The sequence below is a fragment of the Gekko japonicus genome, unplaced genomic scaffold (genome assembly GCF_001447785.1).
Source record: "Gekko japonicus isolate JY-2015 unplaced genomic scaffold, Gekko_japonicus_V1.1 scaffold165, whole genome shotgun sequence".
NCBI classification, from domain to species: domain Eukaryota; kingdom Metazoa; phylum Chordata; class Lepidosauria; order Squamata; family Gekkonidae; genus Gekko; species Gekko japonicus.
The window spans coordinates 468,448-492,434 of record NW_015163097.1 but is presented as its reverse complement, the minus strand read 5'-3'; the positions used below and the strand labels follow the sequence as shown (position 1 = coordinate 492,434).

At 41.8% G+C, this 23,987-nt stretch overlaps 1 protein-coding gene across 5 annotated transcripts in view; it reads left to right on the top strand.

Annotated features, from left to right (window-relative positions):
- The window catches only part of PLCE1 (phospholipase C epsilon 1), a 208,954-nt gene that overhangs the window by 147,529 nt on the left and 37,438 nt on the right, over nt 1–23,987 (top strand). For all 5 annotated transcript variants that reach the window (XM_015406644.1, XM_015406647.1, XM_015406646.1 and 2 more), the window contains exons 8-17: nt 7,356–8,031; nt 8,255–8,437; nt 10,088–10,205; nt 13,820–13,970; nt 16,719–16,841; nt 16,938–17,074; nt 18,584–18,822; nt 20,700–20,761; nt 20,851–21,016; nt 22,852–22,959. In XM_015406644.1, coding sequence (XP_015262130.1) covers nt 7,356–8,031; nt 8,255–8,437; nt 10,088–10,205; nt 13,820–13,970; nt 16,719–16,841; nt 16,938–17,074; nt 18,584–18,822; nt 20,700–20,761; nt 20,851–21,016; nt 22,852–22,959 — 1,963 coding nt within the window. The remainder of the gene's footprint in view (nt 1–7,355; nt 8,032–8,254; nt 8,438–10,087; nt 10,206–13,819; nt 13,971–16,718; nt 16,842–16,937; nt 17,075–18,583; nt 18,823–20,699; nt 20,762–20,850; nt 21,017–22,851; nt 22,960–23,987) is intronic.

Here is a 23,987-nt window from a genome sequence, read left to right as displayed (position 1 = left end):
CAATCCCCTAATCTTTTATATATCTGAACAAAAACCTTGCTGGTGACATAGGTATTAAGTATGATATTATATGTCTAAAAGATTGTGCTTCTTATCCTTCCTTTTACACTCTCTCATCATGCATGTATGTTATCAGAGTTTGGTTCTGTGCATATCTTGTCGACTATACCTCTGTGGAATTAGGCTTGCCAGAATTAATTTTAACAACAACCATATTATTCTGTTAACATAACCTCATTCAACTGCCACCAAAACAACAAAAGTATAACACATTATATTTCAGAGATAATTTAAAATTCTAAGAAAGCAAAAATAAAAAAGCGATCATACGTGCCAGTAGATCCGACATAGGCGTGAATACTCGACGGATCTAAAGGGCGCGATCAGACAGCAACATCTGGGAAGCGTCCCGCAGTCATTGGCAACCCGTGCTGCTCCGCCGCAGAAGTGGAGTAAAAAGACACCAGAGAAAATCGGGTAGTAAACGGGTTGCCACGGGCCATGAACAGAATTTTCCCTGTCTGATCACACAAGCACGCATGGATGCTATCAGGATGGTCGGATTAGGCCATCCTGGCTCAGTGACATTCCCCCCCTTTGCAGTATGTGCATCATCGCATACTCATAGGGGTCCCTCGGTGTGGAGGTGTGACACGAAACAAATGACAAAAAAAGAGACTCACCCATAGTTGCGTCTGATCACTCAGTGATGGGCTGAGCCTGCAGCTATGAAGGGTGGTGTGATCTTGCAACTGCAGGACAAATTACTCCCCTCCGTTTCAACTGGCGCGTGTGACCGCAGCCATAATTCCCCAAATATATTCAAGGGTCTGCTATCATACAGTACTAAATGGACTTTCCCAGTTTCAGTAGTTAATAGAAGGTACCCCAATTTCTACAAATTTCAGCATTGGCCATAATTTCCATGTCCGCACATATTTATACATTGTAATCTGATCGATATGAAACAAATCTCATTCAGTGATTGCCTCAATACTGGAATCATTTGCTGCTTCCACATTTGAGCCAAAGTAATTCTGACTGCAATAAGCTAGTAAGTATAGAATAATTTGTTTTCTTAGTAAAAATAGTTGTTCATATGCTAATACCTTGTCTTTGCAGCCGTTGCACCATTTAATAAGGCTTTAAAACAAAACTTACGGTGTATAGGTCTGTATTTTCATACAACTGTAAAAAAATTATTAAACTAAAGTGTCTATTTTGTTGGACTTCTTCCAGTTCTAGACGTTTTCTCAGAGTCATGCATGGAATCAATGGCACTCAGATGCTTGGAATCCTTCTTGTTAAATTTTATGTTCCCCCATGATGTAATTACTTCCAGTCAAAGCCTTTTCATCTTGCATATGAAGTTTTAGAAACCCACAGCTACAACTAGGACTGGCCAGAGATGCCAGGAATAGCACCATGGCATCTCTGTTGATCTTAGCCCAGAACATTATATCCTGTTAGAACAGCATTCTGACCCAGTCAAAATAAAGGTTATTTATTATTGTTCCTAATCCCAATACATTTAAGGGCATGTTATCCGAGGTTCATAAATTATCTTGGTGAATGCTTATCAAAGCTAATAAACTCTTTAAATATTCACAATAGATCAACACAGTCATTCAGCACAGGTGTTGTTTTAGTTATGACACATGAGAAAGCTCATGTTTTGTGACCTCAAGTCCCCCGTTTCTCTCTATCCAGTGAGAATCCTAGTGGAAAAATGAGGCTGGAGTACATTGTATATGTTATGTAAGATAAAAGCACTGCAAAAATTAAGGCCTTTTACAGAATTTATTGTTTTTTTAAAGAAAAAGTGAGGATGTTTTATGGCTTGAAAGTAAAAAGAACATTTACCTCATGTTATAAGTATATGCAGATGTTAGTGGACAGTGCTAGAACTATACTCACAAGGAGAATTATTTTTGTGGAGTCTGCTTGAGGACCAACAACTGTGATAGAGCAGACAGCATTTTGGCCCTGGTTGGTGGGGACCCTGCTTATCTGAAGTTTGTTAGATAATCACTGTTGTTCAGCCTAAACTACCAATAGGTTTATTGTGGAATTGTAATTCAGTGTGGGTCATCTACCTTGCGTAGGAAATATCTGACTTTGTAATTCAGTGGGTCATCTGCCTTGCATAGGAAATAACTGACTTTTCTTTCTTACCCAACGGGAGAGCAAATATGCTTTCATTACACAGATTAGAACTGTTATTTCTATATAGACTGTTTGGGTTACGCTATACATTATACAATAGTGTAGTTGTACATATCAATGGCCTTTTCTCTGTTGTAAAGTGTTCTTGGGAAGGGTTCAACACATGAACTTGCCTTTGCCTTATACTGAGTCAGACCATTGGTCTTTCAAGGTCAGTATCATTTACTTTGACTGACAGCAGTTTTCCAGGTAAGGGATACCATTCCCCAGGTGGAGGCGGGGATCTCCCGTTTTTGTGGGTTCCTGCCCACTGCCAGCTTTCTGGCCAGCAGGACGAAACTCCCTCCACCCCTGACGCCATGTGCAACATGCCGATGTCACCCAAAAGTGATGTCAATGCATTGGTGATGTCAGGGGGGATGCTCTGGTTTTTGGGCAAAACTCTATGGCTTGAGGGCATTTTACCATAGAGTTTTGCCCAAAAATCAGAGCATTGCCCCTGATATCGCCAACGTGCTGGCATCACTTCCTGGTTACATCAATGCATCGTGCGATGTCCCTGCCCACCTCCGAAACACCCCCAAATCCCCCCACCGGCACAAGAAAGGGACCTGGCAACCTTACTCCAGGTTCTTAAGAGGAGGTCTTTAGCATCACCTGCTACCTAAGTCTTTTAACTGGAGGTACTGGGGACCAAACCAGGGAACCCGTGCATGCAAAGCAGATGCTCTGCTACTGAACTGTAGCTCATTCCCTGATTCAGGTTCTGCATAGCAGAGAAGGGATGGACAAGAGGGTGGTTCCCCTGACAAATAATTTTCTCTAGAAACTTTCCCACTGTTGTTTCCTTCCCCCTCTGGGTCTGTAAATGTGTGTGTGGACCTGTTGCCATGAGGTAAACTTAAACGTGAGATACTGTGGAGGAGGAGTAAAAACAGTTGGATAAAGTTTTGTTGAAAAGAAAGTGGTTTCCCTCTGCTCCTTTTCCACTGCAGATTGCTTTGAAATGAGGAGGTGCCCCTTGGACTAATATTACAGTTAGCATCAGTGTAATATATACTTTGGCCCTTAGACATGGCTGTTGTGGAAGGAAGAAAACTTGCTGAGATACATTTATGTGCCTTGACCTTTCTAAAAGCCTGGTCCTAAGATGTACTCAGACATCATGGCAAACCTCAGTTAGTACGTGATGCATATGATCACAGCTTGTTCTCATGCTCCGACTCCTTCCCTACCTCCCTTGTGCATCGACCATGATTGATAAGACTTCCTGGTTGTGATGGCTCCAGTCAAACTTAAATTTGACACCTGGTCAATGTTCCCTCTAAGGTGTGGAGTCTTGTGAGCAAAAACTCTACTTTGTGAGCTATCAATGTTAAAGTTGTGAGCAAGCGATTCGGCTACTACATAAATTAGTTTGCTCTGGAGCCATCCTTCCTGAGTGAAGACACAAATGTGTGAGCTGGAGGTTAAAAAACTGTGAGCTAGCTCAGACTAACTCAGCTTAGAGGGAACACTGCACCTGGTGCTTGGACAAATCCCCACAATGGAATTTTAAATTCTGATGTGGCTTAGCCTCCTAGTTTGTGAGGAGAAAACTAATTTGCCCAAGTTACCTATAGTCAGCCACCACAGCAAACTGGATTTCATTGAAGGGTTTGCAAACCAGGGAGCTTTCAGTCATGCTCTGGGTGTGTGAAAGGGAGAAGGAGCATGAGGACAGTCGCCTTTGTTCCTCCCTGACACCGGTAAAGAGTCTTGCTGTGATGTCTACATGCAGCCTTCAGTCTTGCTGAATCTATTGCACTAATATTTGATGCTGTTTCTGCTCCCCTTTTCAGCTGGTACTTTTCAGTTTCAGATTGGTCTGCTTTACTGAAATCTGGCTGGATGAATCAGTGGGTTGAATATTAGCCCAGCATGTACTGGCCTGGTAGTCCACTTTGCCCAAGCATAAAGCCATGGATGGGTGTGTAGGGGGGGGGGGGGGTCTGTTCCTGCAATCTGGAAAATACCTTTCTTCTGTTCCAGGTATCCAGTCAGACTTAGGGTGGTGACTGCAAGTGTTCCCTCTAAGCTGAGTTAGTGTGAGTTAGTTCACAGTGTTTTAGCCTCCAGCTCACAGATTTTTGTCTTAGCTCAGGAAGGGATGGCTCCAGAGCAAACTAATTTATGCAGCAGCTAAATCGCTTGCTCACAACTTTAATGCCAGTAGCTCACAAAGTAGAATTCTTGCTTACAAGACTCCGAAGCTTAGAGGGAGCATTGGTGACTACTCATGGTGGCTGAGAACCAAGGAAGCCTAGGGACTTTGTTGGCATACCATTCACCCCACTGCCTATAGAACTTCTTGACTGAGTTTGTGGAGTTGCTCTGGGGTTGATGTTGTGTTTATGCAAAATGTGATAGTCTTGAAAAGCTCCGATATCTATGTTGAGGCCCTCTTATCTGCTGAAGCAAAAATGTTGTCTACTAGGACAATTGTGGGCATGCCTGGTTTGTAAGTGGCCCTGCCTAATGTTGATTGACAGACCAAGTGGTTTGGGGATGGTGGGGATTCCAGTACTGGGAAATTTCATCCTTCCCCTGCAAGAATCAGGTTCATAGCCTGGGTGTGCTTCTGGACCCAGCTTTGCCACTTGATGCTTAGGTGGTGGCCATGACTAAAAATGCACTTTATCAATCATGGCTCATATACTGGCTGTATTCTTTTCTCTCAGCTGTAGATCTTGCTGCCATAATCTGTATTTTGACATAAACACACTTGTGGGGGGGGGGGTAGTGCAATGCATTATGTGGGGAGTTGTCATATAAAATATTAGGAAGCTTTAGCTGGTGCAAAACTCTGTGTGATCTGCCTTTCAGTGGAGACTGAGAATGGGGAGCAAATCAATCCTACTGTCTTCCTTCTCCGTACTGGGGACTGATTAGGTCCTGATTTTATACTTCAAAGCCTTATGTGTGCTGCATACATGGAAGAGCATCTCTCCCCCCCCCCATTTTCTTTCCTGACCCCTGAAGTTGGGAGGATTCCACTTTGGATCCTGTCCTTTAAAGGGGGGGGGGGTTCAGTGAGGCCTCTCAGGCCACCAGTATTGTAGAATTCGTTCTCCAGGGTTAACCATTTTACATTATTTTCTGCTCACTGTGAAGACCTGCTATTTCAGCAGGCTTTTTATATCTCTGTTTGTCTGAATCAGAAAACCGTAAATGGATGATAATTCTGTTAGGAACTGTTTTATCAGGAAGTAAAGATGATTTCATCTACGCATGCAGGAATAAACACATTTAGAACATGAAGTTGTTACTTCATCCTGTAGGTCTTTATCTCTGTCAATATTTTTATATTTAGTTTTCTTGTGATTGATTTATGACTTTTTAAAAGACTGTTAACTGTGGTTACTATGCTACTATGATAGCATTTTGTAAATAAATACCAGTAAATGTCTATTTGAGGATGAAGTACCAGTTTCGTGTTCTAAATGTGCTTATTCTGGCATATGTAGATGAAGTCATCTTTGCTTCCTGACAAAATAGTTTCTGATAGAATTATTATCATCTGGCATTTGTTCTATCTGGGCAGTTACGCAGCTTCTGATGCCAAGAAAGTCTGTGACCTCCTTTGTTGTCCTTTCACATCACCTCTTGACGTCTGAAAAGTGCTTAGGAAGCCTTACTCATGATTTTACCAGGCGTTTATTCTCAGTCTGTTTATTGTGTTTCTTTATTCAGAGATACCACATTTCAGAATTTTAAAAGGAAAATTGAGTGGAAAATTTTCATTTGTTAGTATGTAGAAGAAGAAGAACAAGAGATTGGATTTATACCCTGTCCTTCACTTGGAGTCTCAGAGCGGCTTACAGAGTGTGAAGAAGTGTGCATGCACATGAAAGCTTATATCTGAAGAAGTGTGTATGCACACAAAAGCTTATACCAAGAATTAAACCCACCTGAATTAAAAAACACAACATTTAAAAATCAATGGGAGATCTTTTTATCTTCCAGGACATTCCATTGCTGACCTAAGAGTGGCAAACAGAGAAGCCTCAGGGGTAGATTACAACATGAGATTATTGATCTTGAGTTCATTCACAAATTCAGAACAGTGGACCCACCTGGGCTGAATAGGGACTTAGAATTCTTATTTTATTACAGATGCTAATTTTCCACCCCCAAGCATTTCCCCTCTGCTCTAATCCAGCTGATTATAATGGGCATAGTACCTCTGCATCCTGAGTTCCTTTTCTGCAATACTCATCCTGCCTTCTGATTGGGATATAAGGACTCCATTCTGTCCTGTATCTGTCAAAGGGAGCTTTGACTCTTGAGTACTTATACCCCAAAAATCTTGTTTGTCTCTAAGGTGCTATGGGGCCTGATTCTAGCTGTTCTACTGCAGACCAACATGGCTACCCCTCTGAAACTCCTTTTTTATGTTACTGCACTGGCAGTGTAGTGGGTCAGGCATATACTAAACAGTTTATAATGTTCATTTGGTTAGGGCCTGCTATAAGAGTGGGCAGCTGACAGTGGAAGAGCTGGATGTGAGACCTGTGACCGCAGGAGAGTCTACCCTGTAGGTTCCCAAACTTATTTGGCCTACTGCCAAAAGGCTGCTTTAGATAGGTTCTGGAATCTTCTTTCTTTATGCTTCCACCGCCCCCTTATTTGTATTCAACACCCCCCAATTGCACCCAAGGCTCCGACCACCAACCCGGATCATTTTAGCACCCTCAGGGGGCGGGATGGTCTATACCTTGGGCCTTCTCCTATTCACACACCCTACTCCTTTCCAGTTGCCTTAGGGACTGAAAGGAGACAAACAGCATGTACACAGGCAAAAGGAAGGAGAAACCCAGTAGGCAAGCCTGTTGTATTAGTTACTTTTCCTCTGTGTGTACGATCTTCATTTGCCTGAAATACATTTAATTTATGGGTCCATATAATTTGACCACCTCGTTACTCATATTGAGTGGATGTCATTTATGCAGTCTGGATAAACAACCCGGCCTTTTTAGATTCAAGCAGGTCATTTCTTGTTTTCTTTTATCAAACAAGGTAATTTTTCAAAATCTTAGCAAGTTTGCAAAGGGGTTCAATATGTATTATGCAGATGTGTGTACAAGTCATGGGAAAAGTTTATATGACAATATGTGGTAATAGAAACCTTATTGTATCTTGGTTTACAGGTTTATCATTGCAGACCTGTCAGACTCTGAAAGTGACATATTTGAACAATCCAAGGAGTGGACCACACAGGCTGCTGAAGAGCAGCAACAAGCGTTCAGTCATGGAATAGAGCTTATTCCCTGGTACGTGCTGTCAATCAGAGCTGATGTCCACCAGTTCATGCTACAAGGGGCAACAGTGATACATTATGACCAGGAGACGCATTTTTCAGCACGCTGCTTTCTTCAGCTCCAGCCTGACAACAGTACATTAACGTGGATGAAATCCAACGCTGCTTGTTCTGCAAATTCTAAAGTGAAACCAAACATGCTTGGTAGCACTTCTGAACTTGGTAAATTTCAATTTCTTGGCAATACTGGATTAAACGGACTGGTGGAAGGCTGCTTAGACCTCTTTTCGGCAAAAGCTGTGTATATGGGCCACTCTGGCATTGATATACATGCTATTTGCATCCAAAATAAACTGTGCAATATGTCCCTTGAAGAGAACGGTGTAACACTCTTATATGGGCTTCAAACTACTGAAAATAAGTTGTTACACTTTGTGGCTCCAAAATATACTGCCAGAATGCTTTTTGAGGGATTGCTGGAACTAATGAAAGCTATAAGAAAAATGAAGAAATTCCCTGACCAGAGAATGCAGTGGCTGCGTAAACAGTATGTCAGCCTCTACCAGGTAAAGTAAACTGTGATAGAATATGGGCTCTATAAGGCCCACTAAGTGATACATTTTCCTTTCCCCCCACTGTTGCTTCCATGGTCTTCTGTTTGTAATAGCTGCTGAGGCCCTAATCCTGCTACATCTCCTTATAGTACTGTGCATGCACAAAATGAAAAGAAGTATTTCTCTTTAAATTCTGTATCTTATCCATTTTGATAACACTGGGGACTTTCATTAGGAGGATGGCAGATATGAAGGCCCAACTTTGGCTCAAGCTGTTGAGTTGTTCGGAGGGAGACGCTGGAGCTCAAGAAACACAAATTCAGGAAACCTGACCAAAGGCATAGAGAAAGCAAGTGTGCAAAGAAACAATACTCTGGGGATAAGCACAGCCAAGAAAAAGAAGAAAGTGCTCATGAGGGTAAGGTTTTCACTTACTTAATGGCATTGCATTGCTGATTTAAGCTTTTTTTCTTCTACATTTCCTGCATAGTTAACTTCAGCAGCAGAGATAAAGATGCATTATAAACAGAAATTGTGCACTGTTGCTTGTTTGCATCCATTTATTTAGAAGAAGTATAGTTTTTTGTATACACACAATAGTATGAAAGGCAGAAATAGAGTATTCTGGGTGGTATTTTTGACTTATGAATTAGACCTTTGTAGTATGGAAACTGAAGGCAAGGAAAGGGTCATGCATCTGAGGCCACATACAGTATTTTTGCCCAGCCTGGAAATGTTACTTCTCCTTGCCAAGCAAATGAACGAAATGGGAAAGCAGATCAGCTAAAGTCAGGTTACTGGACCTACTAATGAACATTCACTGCTGGAGCTGCTGGGAAAAAAGTGATTAAAAAATCATGGAAGACAGACTCCCCTCTTCTTCCCTCCCATAAGCTCAAACGTGCATCTTTAATAGACTCGTCAACGGGGTATTTTCCAAAGGTTACATTTACTGTTCAAAAAAATCAGTCTTTAAAAAAAAAATCAACCCAATGGGAAACTTTTAAAAGGCTACAGAACATTGCAAGTTAAATGTGTGAAACAACTGAGAAGGTTTTGACCTGTTAAATTGATGCCAGTTGGTGTAAGCCAGGTATGTCCAACAGGAGATTGCGGAGGGGTCAGAGGTAGATCACCAGCCCCACTTGATCTCCTGGTTTGCTGGACAGGTGTTTGGGTTTTTTTGATGATTGTTTAGTGGTATTTGATTATTGGTGCCAGTATGATGAATTCTTATTTTTACTTTTAGAACTGCATGTGTGGTTTTGGCATCATCCAGAGGTCTTCAGTTCCTGTTGATCTTTTACACAAATAACTCTGAATAAAAGTTAAAGAAAGTTATTGAGACAGTTAAAGTTATAACTCAATAAAAAATAAAAACTGTTCGCAGTTCTTCCTGGATCTTCATCTCTCTGTTTTGTTTTTGCTTATTTTGCTTACCAGTAAATGACAGAAGGTGCATTATAAATGGGGGGTGGGTGGAACCCAACTTTAGTGGGTTAAAATCTAATTTGAAACTAATTTGTAACTTTATTTTCATGGTGGTAGATCACCTGAACTTTTGGCTGGAAAAAAATAGATCACTACCTGTTCGAAGTTGGACATGCCTGGACTCTAAGCTATTGTGTAAGAGAGTTGACAATTCAAACACTTGAGCAGTTAGTTGAGTAAGCGTTTCAAATACAAAATCTCCTTTCCCCCCTCCCTGTAATGATGACCAAGGACTGGAATCTGTATCCAGAATAGCACACACTCAAAGATTTCCTTATTCAAATGGTCAAAAACTTTTCAATTGCTTTAAGAAAACAAAACAAAGCAAACCAAAAGATGAAACTGGCCATCTTCTGTGTACTCCAAAATGAAAACAGATTAATAATTTACTTCCACATGCCATTTACCGCATTCTTACCTCAGAGAAATATTTTTTTCCGAATAAGTGTTTCTGAAATCATTTTTATAACTTTGAAAATAGATGGCAGTTGATACCTAAGCCTAGCATTGCATGAAAGCCAGGTTACAAAACTTTTTGCTAAATAGACTTTTTCTTATTGTGCAATGTGTTTTTAAGGGTGAAAGTGGAGATGCCACGGATGATGAGATGGCAATTCGAAAAGCCAGACCACACAAAGAAAATCGGAGCAGAAGTGGCTCAGACCCTCAGGATATTGATGAACAAGAAGAAACAGGTAATCATCATTGGTTTTTTCAAAGGATCCAATACATCTGTGGACTGTGTGCAAGTACTGGCTCCCCCCCCCCACTCACCTTTACTGCTGTTCCCAACATTTAGGAATAGGCCATTGAACAACATGTAGTGCTATGGTGTAAGAGGGCCTTGAAGGCACTGCTGTGCATCCATGACTCTCTAAGTCACCTATGTGTATTCCCTACAGTAATTGGGGTAGCCTATGATTTTAAAAAAACCAAACTGTCTTAGAAAACATATAAATTGTAATTGAGGGAGCTTTTATCCCACTGCTTCTAAATGCCAGCTGCACTAGAGGATGCCCAACTTAGCTTTGAATAAAGGAGGGTCCACTTGAAATCACTTTTCTGTCTGCCCTCATCAGTTGTATATAGGGTTGCTGTGTCCAGTCCACCCGCTGGCAGGGGACTTGGGGGGGGCATCCCTGGAGGGGGTGGAGACGGCCCCAACATCATGATGTCACACAGAAGTGAGGTCATCACGTTAGGGAGGCAGCCTGAACTGCAAGTGGTAAATTCACCACTTGGAGTTCAGGTGCCAGCAGCCCCGCCCTGAGCCTGCTTCGGTGGGGAGGGGAGGGGAGGATATAAATGGAATAAATAAATAAAGAGGGCCGCTTGCAGTTCAGGTTTTAAAGTGCCCTCCAGCTGAATGGTGGGTCGTGTGCTCCAGCCGATCAGCTGGAGGGCCCATTAAATCTTGCAGGAGGGGGAGAGGGGTGGCTGCCAGTGGTCATGCTGGGGGGCGGGGCTTCCTTGTTGGCTGGCCAGCAACAAACAGGAGCTCTCAAAATCAGAGGATCCTTTTCCACCACCTGGGGACTGGCATCCCTAGTTGTATATGATATATAAGCAGTATCTACAAGGAACTGCTCTTGGTGAATGAAGTATTGGATATAGGTAAAAAATGTTTGCTGAGGATTGTAGTCTGTCACTGTTTTGGCCTTTTATAGGTTAAAAATTAGTAATGGCACACTAGAATAGCCATTGGCATACTAGTGCATCTGGAAAAGGGTTATTGGTATGTGAAATTAATAGTTTTGTCCTATTATAGTTTCTTTGCCTGGATCCAAGCCATGTGGCTGGACACAACAGTGCCCTTCTGCTTGTGGTTTGATCATACTCTGTCACAAATAAAACATGCACATTCTTTAATATTTTCAATAAAATCGAAGTTATACCTATGTTTACATTTTACTGAGTTCCAAATATGACTTGTAATGTTGTTAAGGTAGTGTGCTTTAAAAATAATATGCATGTTTTCAGAATACATTTTACAGAATATCTTCCTGTTAAATGTTCAAGGTGAACTACATAATTACAACTTTTTATATTACCAAAGTAAACTTGTTAAAAGGGAGTACTTTTTCTGACTTGGAAATGATTGATATTTTGTGTGTGTCCCCAGTTAGTTTTATCAGCAGGGCCAATTCTAAAATGATACAACTTGAGGCAGTTGCCTTGTGGCAGATTTTGCATCTATCCCATCCCCTGCTGTAGTCTGCCTGCCTTCCACCCCCCACCCCCCCCAATTTGGGAGCTGAAAGAAATTATAATCCTTACTCTCTCAGTTCCCCAGGATTTTTTTTTTAAAGTAGTGTGGTAAGCCATGTATACCAGTTCCTGAAGCCTCAAGAGACTTCCTTCTTTTCTTGTGAAAGTTCTGCCATCATTTCTGGTTGCCTGTTGCATGGGCAACTGCAATGGTGGCCTGACTGTGGCTGTGATCACACGAGCAGTTTGGCCCAACATAGCCACACTTCCCCTCCAGATCAAATGGGTGCATTCCCGCAGCCACACCCGTCAGCCGTTCCCTGGGCATACCCACCCCGTCCTGTGACGACCTGGAACTGGGTTAAAAAGGCACTACATCACAAGTAGTGTTTTTGGTTCCCTGCGCATTCATTGCGTGTGGCCAGATATCTGAATGCAGGGTAGCACACACAGAATGGATTGGTGGTCTGAACCTGCAGATCCATTCCTGCCGCTAGGGTGGGATTTTAATTTTGTTTTGCCTATATGTGCACACATGTACACATATGCACATGCATGAGCACACGTGTACATGCATGCATTTTGAAAAAATGACCGGGCAACGCGCTCTGTGGCTGAGGTGCTGCACTAATGTGGATGCTTGACCACAGGATGTCCACATGGGTAACCTGCAGCAGAGTGTGCAACACTTAAAACCAGTACAATTAGAGGCGGCACCATATCATGCCAAGCCACCAGTGTGACCACAGCCTGTCCTAACAAAATCAATCTTGTAAGAGGTCAGGAAGCCTTCCAGGGCATTTACACCCTGTCATGCTATTTGTAAAGAGAGCTGGAGCAGTGGAATGGTAAGGAAGGTTATCTCTTCCAGTTCTTGAGCAGAATTTATGAGTCTCTGCTGTTCGTTAGAACATAACAAGAAGGGGGACCCACGATATTCATGGGGGGGGAGCTCCACGTGGAGTAGGAGGAAGCAGGCACAGGTGAGCCTTCTCCCTCACCCCCAGCACCAACGTTGAGGCCCATGCAGCTCCTAGCTGCCGGGCCCGCCAAGCCTTCTCCCCCACCCCCTGGCACCAATGGCAAGGCCCGCGTGGCTCCCAGCTGCCGGGCCCGCCAAGCCTTCTCCCTCCCCCACCAAGCACTCCCCCCCAGTGGCAGCAGCAGCCTACCAAGCCTCCCCCTCCCCCCCGCGACAGCAGCCTGCCAAGCCTTCTTCCTCCCCCCTGGCAGCGTCATTGTCCCACCAAGACTTCTCCCTCCACCCCCAGTGGCAGCAGCGAGGGCAAGACAGTTGCCAGGGCGTTCTCTGCGCATGCGCAGGGAATGCTCTTTTACCTGTTGGGGGATTTAAGTATCCCCCGTATACTTTTTAAAAAACTTTTTAGATTTTTCTGCATACCTGGGGACTGCTCCAAGTGTGCAGGAAAATCTCTCTGCCCCCCAAGTGCTCCCGATGTGCGGATTTAGATATCCGCACAGAAGGGGCAACTTGGCTATAAGATATATAGATAATAAAAGTTTAGGGTATAGTAGAAACCTCTAAAAGCCCTCCCAGTAGTTCTTCCTGATGTCTTTTAGCAGAACAAATTATATTACGGTTGTCATTGAAAATGTTTATTCTGGTAATTCCCATGTTACTGATCCAGCTATTTTCCTTGGTCGTTTGTTCCACTCCTTTCTATTTTCAGTTAAGCCTTAGGGCTCTCATCCTCATTTAAAGACTGTTGCCTGAAAGGTTTTAATTAGTATGGGGAAATTACTGCATGTATCTGGGGGAAATACCTAATGAGACATTAAAATGGAAATAACACTTGCTTTTTTATTTAACAGAGAATTGGCCTGTGCTATGCCCAGCATGAGACAGGCAATTAAGGTGTTCATTGAAAACTGTTTTTTGGTACATTGTGAGCAATGTAACAAGATGGAAGATTTTTGTTGGCTTTTCCTTCAGTACATTTCTTTGCTTGACAGTGTTATATAACGTGAAAAGTTGTGAATTTTTAAATAAATGGCCCCTATAAAATACTTCTAACTAGTTTCTGTTTTGGGGGGCATCTCACTGATTGTTCATACAGAACTTTTATTTTGTTTTCCTTAGAAACAAATCTTACTGGTACCAACATTCTGTCTTCCAAAAGAACACAATCTTTGTCTACCTCATTCTCATCTAATGTAGCATCTGGGTTATCTTCACCTGTCAGGCCAGTATCTTCTCCTGTGATGACACCTTCCACAAAAAGCCAGTCTAGGTAAGGAGAAAATATGATTTTGGATTTTTAAAACTAACTGTAAGAGTAATGCTTAGCTGTATTACTGGCATGGGCAGCAACACCGAAGTGCAGTTAATCTACAGCGTGAGATTTCTTTATTGCCTTCCTCATCAGCAACCCAGATTGACTCACTGTTGGTAGCTGACCAGCGACAGGCTTAATTTCAGGGTATGCATTTGCATGTGTAAGTAAAAATTAGATTAGTCTTAAATGCCCCTGTGGAAAACTTAGGCCCAAGACCTTGGGAGTCAACGGCCATTATTATAGAGTATATTTTTAGAGAAAATTGTAGAAGGAACCAATATTTGCCAAAAGAAACATTACATTTTTTCCTTTTCAATAAATACATGCTGCAGCTGGGCCAGCCAGCTCCATGGTTCTATTCAGCATGTCTAGAACAGGATGCTGTTTTTAGTTGCAGAAAAGACAAACCTGGCAACTGAAAGTTGGGTCTGAATGTGAGAAATTCAGGTTCAAATCCACACTCAGTCAGGAAGCTTACTGGGTGGCCTTGAGCCATCTCTCCACCTAAATCCTGAGAGATAATCATTATCTAGACTGTCTTGATGGCCTATCTAGGAGAGAGTTCTCTACAGACAGATCACTGTCTCTCTGCCAAGCTTATCTCATAGATAAAAGAAAGTGTGAACTTCACTTATATCTCTTGGAGCTCTTTGTAGAAAGGGTAGAATAAAAATGTGATAAATAAAGATGTGTTTTCCTCCATTGCAGCTGAAACAGGCCACTAAAGGATCAAACAGATGAGACATAAATCAGACATCTTGGTCTATCTATAAAATGTAAATTTCAGGCTCGGGGAGGCTCATTTGTGCCTCAGGGCTATGCAGGAAGAGGGCTTCAACTTTCATTTGTTTCCTCTGTTTGAAACCAGCTCCTTGCTCTGCTGTCAGTATTTTAAATGAAAAGATATGTGTGTTCACATGAGAATCAGTGCCAACCTACATAAGACATTTTTTATTGAGTCTGGTCCGGGTTCTGGCTTTTTAATGAGTCAGGTGCACACATGGAGAACCAAAGAGGGGCAAATTACTGTTGAGCTGCTTTGGCTTGGGAAGATAGCAGGGGAGGGAGGGAGGAGCCCCTCATTCCCTTGTGCCATGATTATGAGCTGAATCAGGCCCCCACTGAGTTTTAAATGGACATTCCCTGCAGCTGCTGTGGATTCAGGCCTTGGGAACCTGGATCAGACTAAAAAAAAAGTCTTGTGTAGATTGGCCCTCAATAGAATAGTGGTTTGTACTGCTATAAATCACTGGGACACTGTTAAGTACCTGGCGAAGAAGAAGAAGAGATTGGATTTATACCCTGCCCTTCACTACCTAAAGGTGTCTCAGAGCGGCTTACAAAGTCCTTTCCCTTCCCCTCCCCACAACAGACACCCTGTGAGGTAGTTGGGGCTGAGAGAGCTCTTGACAGAAACTGCTCTATTTCAAGAACAGCTCTTATCAGAAGTACGGCTTGCCCAAGGTCATCTAGCCAGGTGCAAGTGGAGGAGTGGGGAATCAAACCCGGTTCTCCCAGATTAGAGTCCGCGCACTTAAGCACTACATGAAACTGGCAAAGGGAGCTTTGACTCTCAAAAGCTAATATGCTGGATATCTTGTTGGTCTTTAAGGTGCTACCGGACTCTAATCTTGCAGACCATCACAGCCGCACACCTGAAACTATTTTAAGCTACTTAAACAATACTGTCTGCTGGTTGTTCATCTGAAAAATGGCTCTGGTCTGCTATACTGAGGATATCTTAAATGCAGTTATGAATCTGAGAAGGGACTGTGGGACTGTGCCTTTTCTCTGGTTAAGCATTACCAATGTTAGCCATGGTTAATGCTAGCCAGAATTTCCTAACAATCTTTAAACATTGGTTTCCACTTCTGGTTGAGGAGAAAGTCTGATTAGCTTGACTTGGTTTAGTACCAATGTTATACTTAAATGGTCTAGAACAGGAAGAAAGGAGGAGTGAATTTTCTGAAAAGAGGACTGGCTAGGATGAAGGAGAACATACATTCGTGGGCCTAAATATGTGTCATTATTACTATGTTATAAGGAGCTTAGGGAATTTGTGAAGGGAATGAATTAAAAATTAACTACCCTTTATTCAGGTTACAAAAGTTGCGTCATTATGGAATCTTTTGCTAACGGTTTAGCAAAAACACTGTTTGGACTTTTTTTTACTAAAGCTGGTGGAATTATGTAAGTAAACTAACAGGAGTGTAAGTTTTCTTTGTTTAAAATAGTCTTCCTGTAAGTGTGGAAAAGTTTGGAATAGAGTTATCTACTTAACAAAACATAAAGGGACCCTTTTACAGCCCTCTTATAATCAAATGGCAATGTTTTCCTTGGTTTGAAAGTAGAAGTTGCAAAATCTGAATGCCCTCAAATTTGCTGTCCCCGTAGAAAACTGGGGAAGCTGAAGCTGAACTCTGCTTCCATGACATGTTGCATTTCTGTCTGTATGGAGCTTTCTCTTGGTGGAGTATTCAGACATGCAACTAGCACCTTGAAGGTAATGAAAAGCATTACCACTTGATTCTCTTTACATAGACAGGATTTGAAGGAGAATAAATTCAGATTCAAAATACAGTGTTAATATACAGAATCAAGCCAAGTTCAACCAGTACACATTACAGTATTTTGTATATACCTGCTATTTCCCCCCCTGATGTCAACACAGAGCAATTATATTGGCCTCCTTTTCTCTCTTAGTGCATGGAGCAGCAGCAGTTGGCATGGAAGGGTTAAAGGAGGATTGAAAGGCTTCCAAAACTTTATGGTTTCTGACAGCAGCATGACTTTTGTTGAATTTGTAGAGCTTTTCAAGTCTTTCAGGTAAAATCTATTTTATTGATTCCTAGCATGAGCTTCTAAAAGCCTTGTGTTTTTTTTGAAGGGAATTGATAATAATACATAATTTGTACATCACAGTGTCCGAAGTCGCAAGGATCTGAAAGATCTTTTTGATATGTATGCTGTACCCTGCAGTCGACTGGGTTCTGATTCTGCTCCAGTATATACCTCCCTAAAGATTGATGAGTACTCTAATGGCCTCCAGCCTGATTTAGGTGAGAGATATTATTTTATGTTTAAAGCATATAGGCTTGAGTAGCGTAATGCCAATATGGTTCGGTTCAGATATAAACAAAACCATAGTTCATTTTAACAATGGTTAGTTTGTTATGCTAGGTTTCATCTCACAGTTGCTCAAATCCTCATTCGCCTGGGCAAATGCCGGTTTCATTTCCATCTTTCTATTGCTTGGGAGAGTGTTGCCAGAGGACATGTCAAGATTAACTCAGGGTGCCTGGATGCAAATAACACATGGAATTCATTGCCACAGGAGGAGGTGGCGGCTAAAAGCATGGCTGGCTTCAAGAGGGAATTGGATAAAAATATGGAACAGAGGTCCATCAGTGGCTATTAGCCACAAGGTATAGATAGGAACTCTGAGTCTGGGGCAAGTGATGCTCTGTATTCTTGGTGCTTGCGGGGGGCAACAGTGGGAGGGCTTCTAGTGTCCTGGCCCCACTGATGGACCTTCTGATGGCACCTGGTATTTTTGGCCACTGTGTGACACAGAGTGTTGGACTGGATGGGCCTTTGGCCTGATCCAACATTGGCTTCTCTTATGTTCTTATATCATGTGAAAGACTAAACTGTGGTTAATAAACCAAGTTTGATGGACTGCAAATACCCAAAGTTAGTGGAGTGGGCTGCATTTAGGAAGTCACATCAATTTTTTGTTAGTTTAATTAAGCCAAGGTTTCACAGAAAGTCTGTACTGAGCCTCTCTCTCAAATTTATCTGTAAAACCAGAACTACAATGACTCACTCACGGAACTGCTGTTGAGCTGGGGTGGGGGTGGGGATTAAAGTTCTGAAAACTTTCCAAATTAAAAAAATCCTGCTATAATAATAATGATGATGATGATGATGATGATGATGATGATGATGATGATGATGCTTATTAACACAACAATGCACTGAAACAAATGAGGTTTAATTATATGTGACTGAGAATGGAATTGCAGTCCAAAAAACACAGTTGTCAGGAACAACTGAAATATGTTTGCATAGGAAGAGTTCTTGGAGAAATATGCTTTCAAAAACTACTTTGAATTATTTTAAGCAATAAGATATTTTAACCCCAATACTAACATTAAACATTTAGAGCCAGACACTGGCTCACATGATGTTATGACAGAACTTTTCAATACAGAGATTCACTGCAATTTACACCTTCCAGGATTTTATCTAAACCTTACCAAAAGCATCATTCACTGTGCTTAGACGCCTTTGATATTGGTTAGCCTTGCATTTTTGTAAATCATATTCATGAAATAAATACATTTTAAACTCTGAATATGCCATGTTCAGATATTTCTGACCCAGGCCATTTAGGACGTTAAAGGTTGATGGGACGTTTCAGAAGCCATTAATTCATAGGGTCACTGTAAGTCAGAACGATTCGGAAACCATTAATTCATAAGGTGACTGTAAGTCAGAACACATACATATTGCCACTTTGTAAATATTTACTTATTCTGCATTTAAAGTATTTGTGATCATTTTAGATTTACTGACAAGGAACATATCAGATTTGGGATTGTTCATTAAGAGTAGACAGCAGCTGTCAGACAACCAGCGGCAAATATCCGATGCTGTTGCTGCAGCAAGCATTGTTACTAATGGCACCGGAGTAGAGAGCACCTCTCTAGGAATATTTGGAATGGGCATCCAGCAACTCAATGACTTCCTAGTAAATTGCCAAGGAGAACACTACACATACGATGAAATCCTCAGTATTATCCAGGTTAGTAATGAAACGTATCTACTCACATTGCTTGACCATTTTTTTCAGGCACTTCCCGTATCGCTAGAATTTTCCAAAGTTGTGGTCTGACCCAGGATTTTGCAGAGGTGCAGCAACATGTGCTCTTACTGTACAAGGAAAGGTACCAGATTCAGATGTAGGACTGCAGCATCACTGACTCTGTCAGTGCTGTTGAATTAGTGTGAAACCAATGAGAAAGAGTTAAAGACATCATCAGTCTTTAATATGCAGGATGCAAGCTGAGCGTCCCAGTGGCACTGGCCGAGTCTCAGTCTTCCCACATGTGAACCAAGCTCATACCTTGAACGCATTCGGCACTCCCCTTGGTTTTTGTGTTGCAGAAGATCAGTCGCAGTGTACCAATGCCACTGACAGGATTTTAAAGAACTCCAAGAAATCTACTGTAACTATTGTTCGCCTCCCTCTTCCACAGCCCCAAGAAATCTACTGTAACTATTGTTCGCCTCCCTCCACACCAACAGGATGCCTAGCATGAAGTGTCTTGTGTGTGTGAGAGACAGAGACATGATTTCTCTGCATTTCCAGAGGGCTTGGAAGAGTGGGGTAGCTCTCTTACTTTGTGACAAATGGTCGACACATCTTCACATTTTTTGCACATTGCAAAAGACTTACAGGTCTATCACTCCCCGTTGGATGTTAGAGAAGTTTGAAATCAGCATGGTGTGACCATGTTGTGTCATGGGTCAAAGGTGCTGGAAGGAGCATGAGAGCCTGTTGGTGCTCCTGACCTTCACTGAAGTCCAGCAGGGATTGTTCCTCCCTAGTTCTTTCCGTATGGAGAGGGGAAAGGCACAGAACGCGACCTTCCCCCTCTTTAAGCAACACAGAGAGAACTTGGGTATGCTGAGTGTTTGATGCTACATTTTTTTAAAAAGCTTGCCTCTTTTTCTAGTCATCTGCTGCATTCAGAGAACTTGGGTAACAGGCAGATCTTGTGCTCGGCCTGGAATGTCAGAGATAGCACAACTTTCTTACAACTTTCTTCCCTGCCCCTATTGGACATCAACCACAAAGCGAGAATTCCAACAACATAACTATATGCTGATGTAGTTATGTTGGCACAATACCTCCTTAGGTCAGCTTGATATTCCTTTAGGTTTAAAGTCCTTGAGCTCACTTCAGTCATTTTATAATTTCATCTTTCATAGCACTTATTTTACATAGCCGAAACGCGTCTCAGTAGATTCAAGTAACTTCTCAGGGTTGAGTAAGATGTGCTAGCAGCAGACATGCTTCTCCTAACGCTGGTTGTGCAGGACATCTGTAAAGTGGGGTGGGCAAGCAATTCCCAACGAAGACAAGGAGGGACATTCTGAATTCTCCTAGTTGCTGCTTTTTCCGTAAATGGGTTTCAAGACCAAAAATGGCTATGGAAAAATGGTCGGGGAGGGGAGAGTTGTGTCTGAGGGTAGCAAAGGTTCTTCCTCCTTGTAGCCAACTTCACCCTGCTTCATCAGTGCTTCTCTAACAGTCCTTCAGAATAATATGCCATACAACATGGGAGGTGGTAGTGGGCATCAGGGAGGGAATATTGGCTCATTCCCCCCCCCTCTTTCCTAGTTTTGGCAGGAGCAGAGCTTTGGAAAGAACGGGGGTCGTTGAGAGCCATTTTCTGCCCTCTTGCTGCAGGAGCTCCCCTGAAACCTAGAAACAGGGATTGCTGAGGGGAAAAGAAAGCATTAAAATCTCTTCTACAAACTAGTTCCATTTACAAAAACTTTGGTTCTAACCAAATTATATTGTAACCCCCTCAGAACCCCCCCCCAAAAGAAACCCCATACTTAAATTGTTCGTTTTAAATTAAGCTGTTGACATTTTCTTATTACCTATTGCAGAAGTTTGAACCGAGTATCAATATGTACCAGCAAGGATTAATGTCGTTTGAAGGATTTGCACGGTAATTACCTGTGGATCACCTTGATTAATGATTTCATTTGCTTTGCATGTCTTTTATGAGGCACTTACTTTAAATTTCTGTACCTCTAGATTTTTGATGGATAAAGATAACTTTGCATCTCTGAACAATGAGTCTCAAGAAAATTTAGAAGACATGGTATATCCCCTATCGTATTATTTCATTGAGTCTTCACATAATACTTACCTCACAGGACATCAGCTTAAAGGAGAATCCTCAGTAGAGCTTTACAGCCAGGTATACCAAAACAATCTGCTGCCTCCTTCCTCTCTAAGGGTTTGTTTGTTTCTCTGGAACGTCACAGAAGCATGACCTTTTCTGCTTTCTAAACCTTAAATGTTCCAAGTACTTGCTTGTAAAACATAGAAAAACATAATGTGTGGGAAAACTGCTTGTGTGCACAGTTGTGCTCAGATGCTTTTTTTAAAAAATATATATATATTTTAGCTTTGTTCTAAGTCAAGAAAAATGGGTTTCGTTTGAGAGCTGTAGCATTTAGACACTAGCTAATCTGACCTAACCTGCTAAATTTAGACTTTCCCACAGGAAAGACTGAGCTAATATATTAGTTCATTTAATGTCAAAGCACCATTCAAAATAATGGGAGTTGTGCTGAAAAGATGAGCTTGTAGTTACTTATGAGAGTGTTCTTTCTAGGAATATTATGTAATATTTCTGACATTCTTTCCAAGCAGTGTGACACACACAAAAACAAGAATTGTTCTCCAGTGGTCTTGGAGTTATGTTTTATGTATGTCGGAGAGAGATTAAGTTTCAAAGAATCTACAGAAGCATCACACTTCCTGTGAGTGGGAATTTAAATCTCACCTCATTGACTGTGAGAAATTAGATTCTCACCTAAATAAGCCCATTTCATATATTATGCAGGGAGGGTCACACCACAGTGGAACATGCTGTCAACAAGGAGCTGCAACTAACCACAGTTCCCTGACATAGGTACCTGTATAAAATACTCGTCTTGCTTGTAATTACATATCTACTTGCACATATATAACATATTCATGTACACTTATCGGTTGATTTACAAAATTTATGTTCCACGTTCCTGCTCAAACAGGGCCATCAAATGAGTGAAATGTCACCCGTATAGCATGGTGCTCACAAACTGTCTTATGTGTCATATCTGTGTGGTGCTCACATTTGCATGTGTAACTGTATGGAGAGGGCAGGAAAACGTTGCAGTCATGGGAATAGCGAGAATAGTTGCAGAGGCAAACTGTGCAGCATAAAACAAAATAAAGCATAAAAAACCTGTGCAGCATAAAACAAAATAGAGAAACAACACAAAAAACAGTGCAGAATCCATCCTAAGCAGTTGCAGAATCTATATGCAGAAGGGTTGGGATAATGCTCAGTAGAGTCCCCTGTTGCCCTCTCCTCCTTCTCAGCAAATATGTACTACAGCACCTGGGCCCTTTGTAGGAATGGGAGGTCTGTACACAGCTTCCTGTCTTCAGTCAATCCTCCTCCTTGCCCAAGTGTAAGTTGCTCAATAATGGACTAGATATACCAGGAGGAGGAGGAGGAGGAGGAGGAGGAGGAAGCAAGCCTATGCTTGAGAAAGTTTGGAAAAAAGGCTGTTGTGTTCATAACAGCTGTGGACCTGTAGCTGAAACATTTATGCTGCTTATAAGAATATCTAAAACAATGTATCCCTGTGTGGAGCAATTCCCTATAGGCAGTCAGTGCAGAAAATTATAGGGCTGAAATTATGACACACAATACAAAATTTGTCTGCTTCTTAAGAATTTTGACAGTTATCAATAATAATTGAAATAAGCACGTAATGAGTAGAGAGGCTGAGCTGTCTACATGGTAGTAGTAACAGAAAGACATTTATTGCCAAGAGATCATAGGAAACTTGTTAGTGTTCTGTGAAATTTAGTCAAATGGCTAGTGTGTTCATCTAGGATTGTGGATTTTTAAATGTATTGTTTCCTTTTGTGGGTCACTGGCAGCATGCAGACTTCAACATTTAGCTCTGCAGCCCTGGAACATGATAACTGTCTAGTTATATAAGAAATACATTATGATGACCATCTTTACTTCAGGTTCTCTTACAAGGGTGTCGGAGTGTGGAACTAGACTGCTGGGATGGTGATGATGGAATGCCTGTAATTTACCACGGTCATACACTGACCAGTAAGATTCCTTTTAAGGTAAATGTTGTAATTCCTTTTGGAGCAGTAATCATTTTTCGAGGAAAATATAAGATCCTGAAAAACATGGTCATAGAGTGAGACCACCCCTCCTCCCCACCCACTCATGAATTGGGGGGGGGGCAGGGTGTGAGCAAAACCACAGTGTATCTGGTGTTCCTGCTGTTCTGCCATCCCAAAACGTCCACACTTGTTTATCGCATTCAGCAGAGGATATATGCGTACAATCCATCATGCAAATATTCAGTTCATAAAGTTCATTGTATTTGGGAAATTTTAAACCCAGGGTACATGACAGAATCAGAAAAATCAGCTGACTTTGCAATTAGGTTATGTTCCCCCCCCCCCAGGCAATGTTACATATTGAAAATTTTAAAAACAACCAACTTCCCCCCCAACCCCCCCCCAAAAAAACAAACAAACTACCCCATGTGGTTTTTTCAGAAAATGCTGGTCCAGGGAAGCTACATTAAATGCTTGGGAGAGATATAGCCCCCTTATTCTTTTCATAGAAAGGTGACCAGATGACAGTCCACAGAAATGTTATGAGGTAGTAAATATACAAACAGCAGGAGAGGAATCTAATCCAAAGAAACATCCAGTGTCATGTGAAAGAATGTATCTAGGCTTTGCACACTTGAAATAGGCTTTAGGAATCATGAAACATGTTGACCTTCTGCTACCAAAACCAGATTTCTTGGGTGGAACATTTGACTATGCCAAGATACATTGAAATTTGGCTTGGGGTAGTAAATACACCTTAAATAAAGTTGCATAGGGTTTTTGTTTTTTTAAAGAGTTACATTAAGTGAGCCAGTATGGGCTGCTTCCACAGCAAGAGTTTCCCATGTTTCAGTCACCTGACTAGTGCAGGTTTTTTCATGATTCCATATCATGTTGTCCTCTATTTGTGCATGGACTGTTCTTTCTACACACACACACACACACACACACACACACACATTCCTACCTTATTTTAAACCTATTAAAAAGGGGATATTTCCTGGGCAGAATGGTATTGGCAGGAG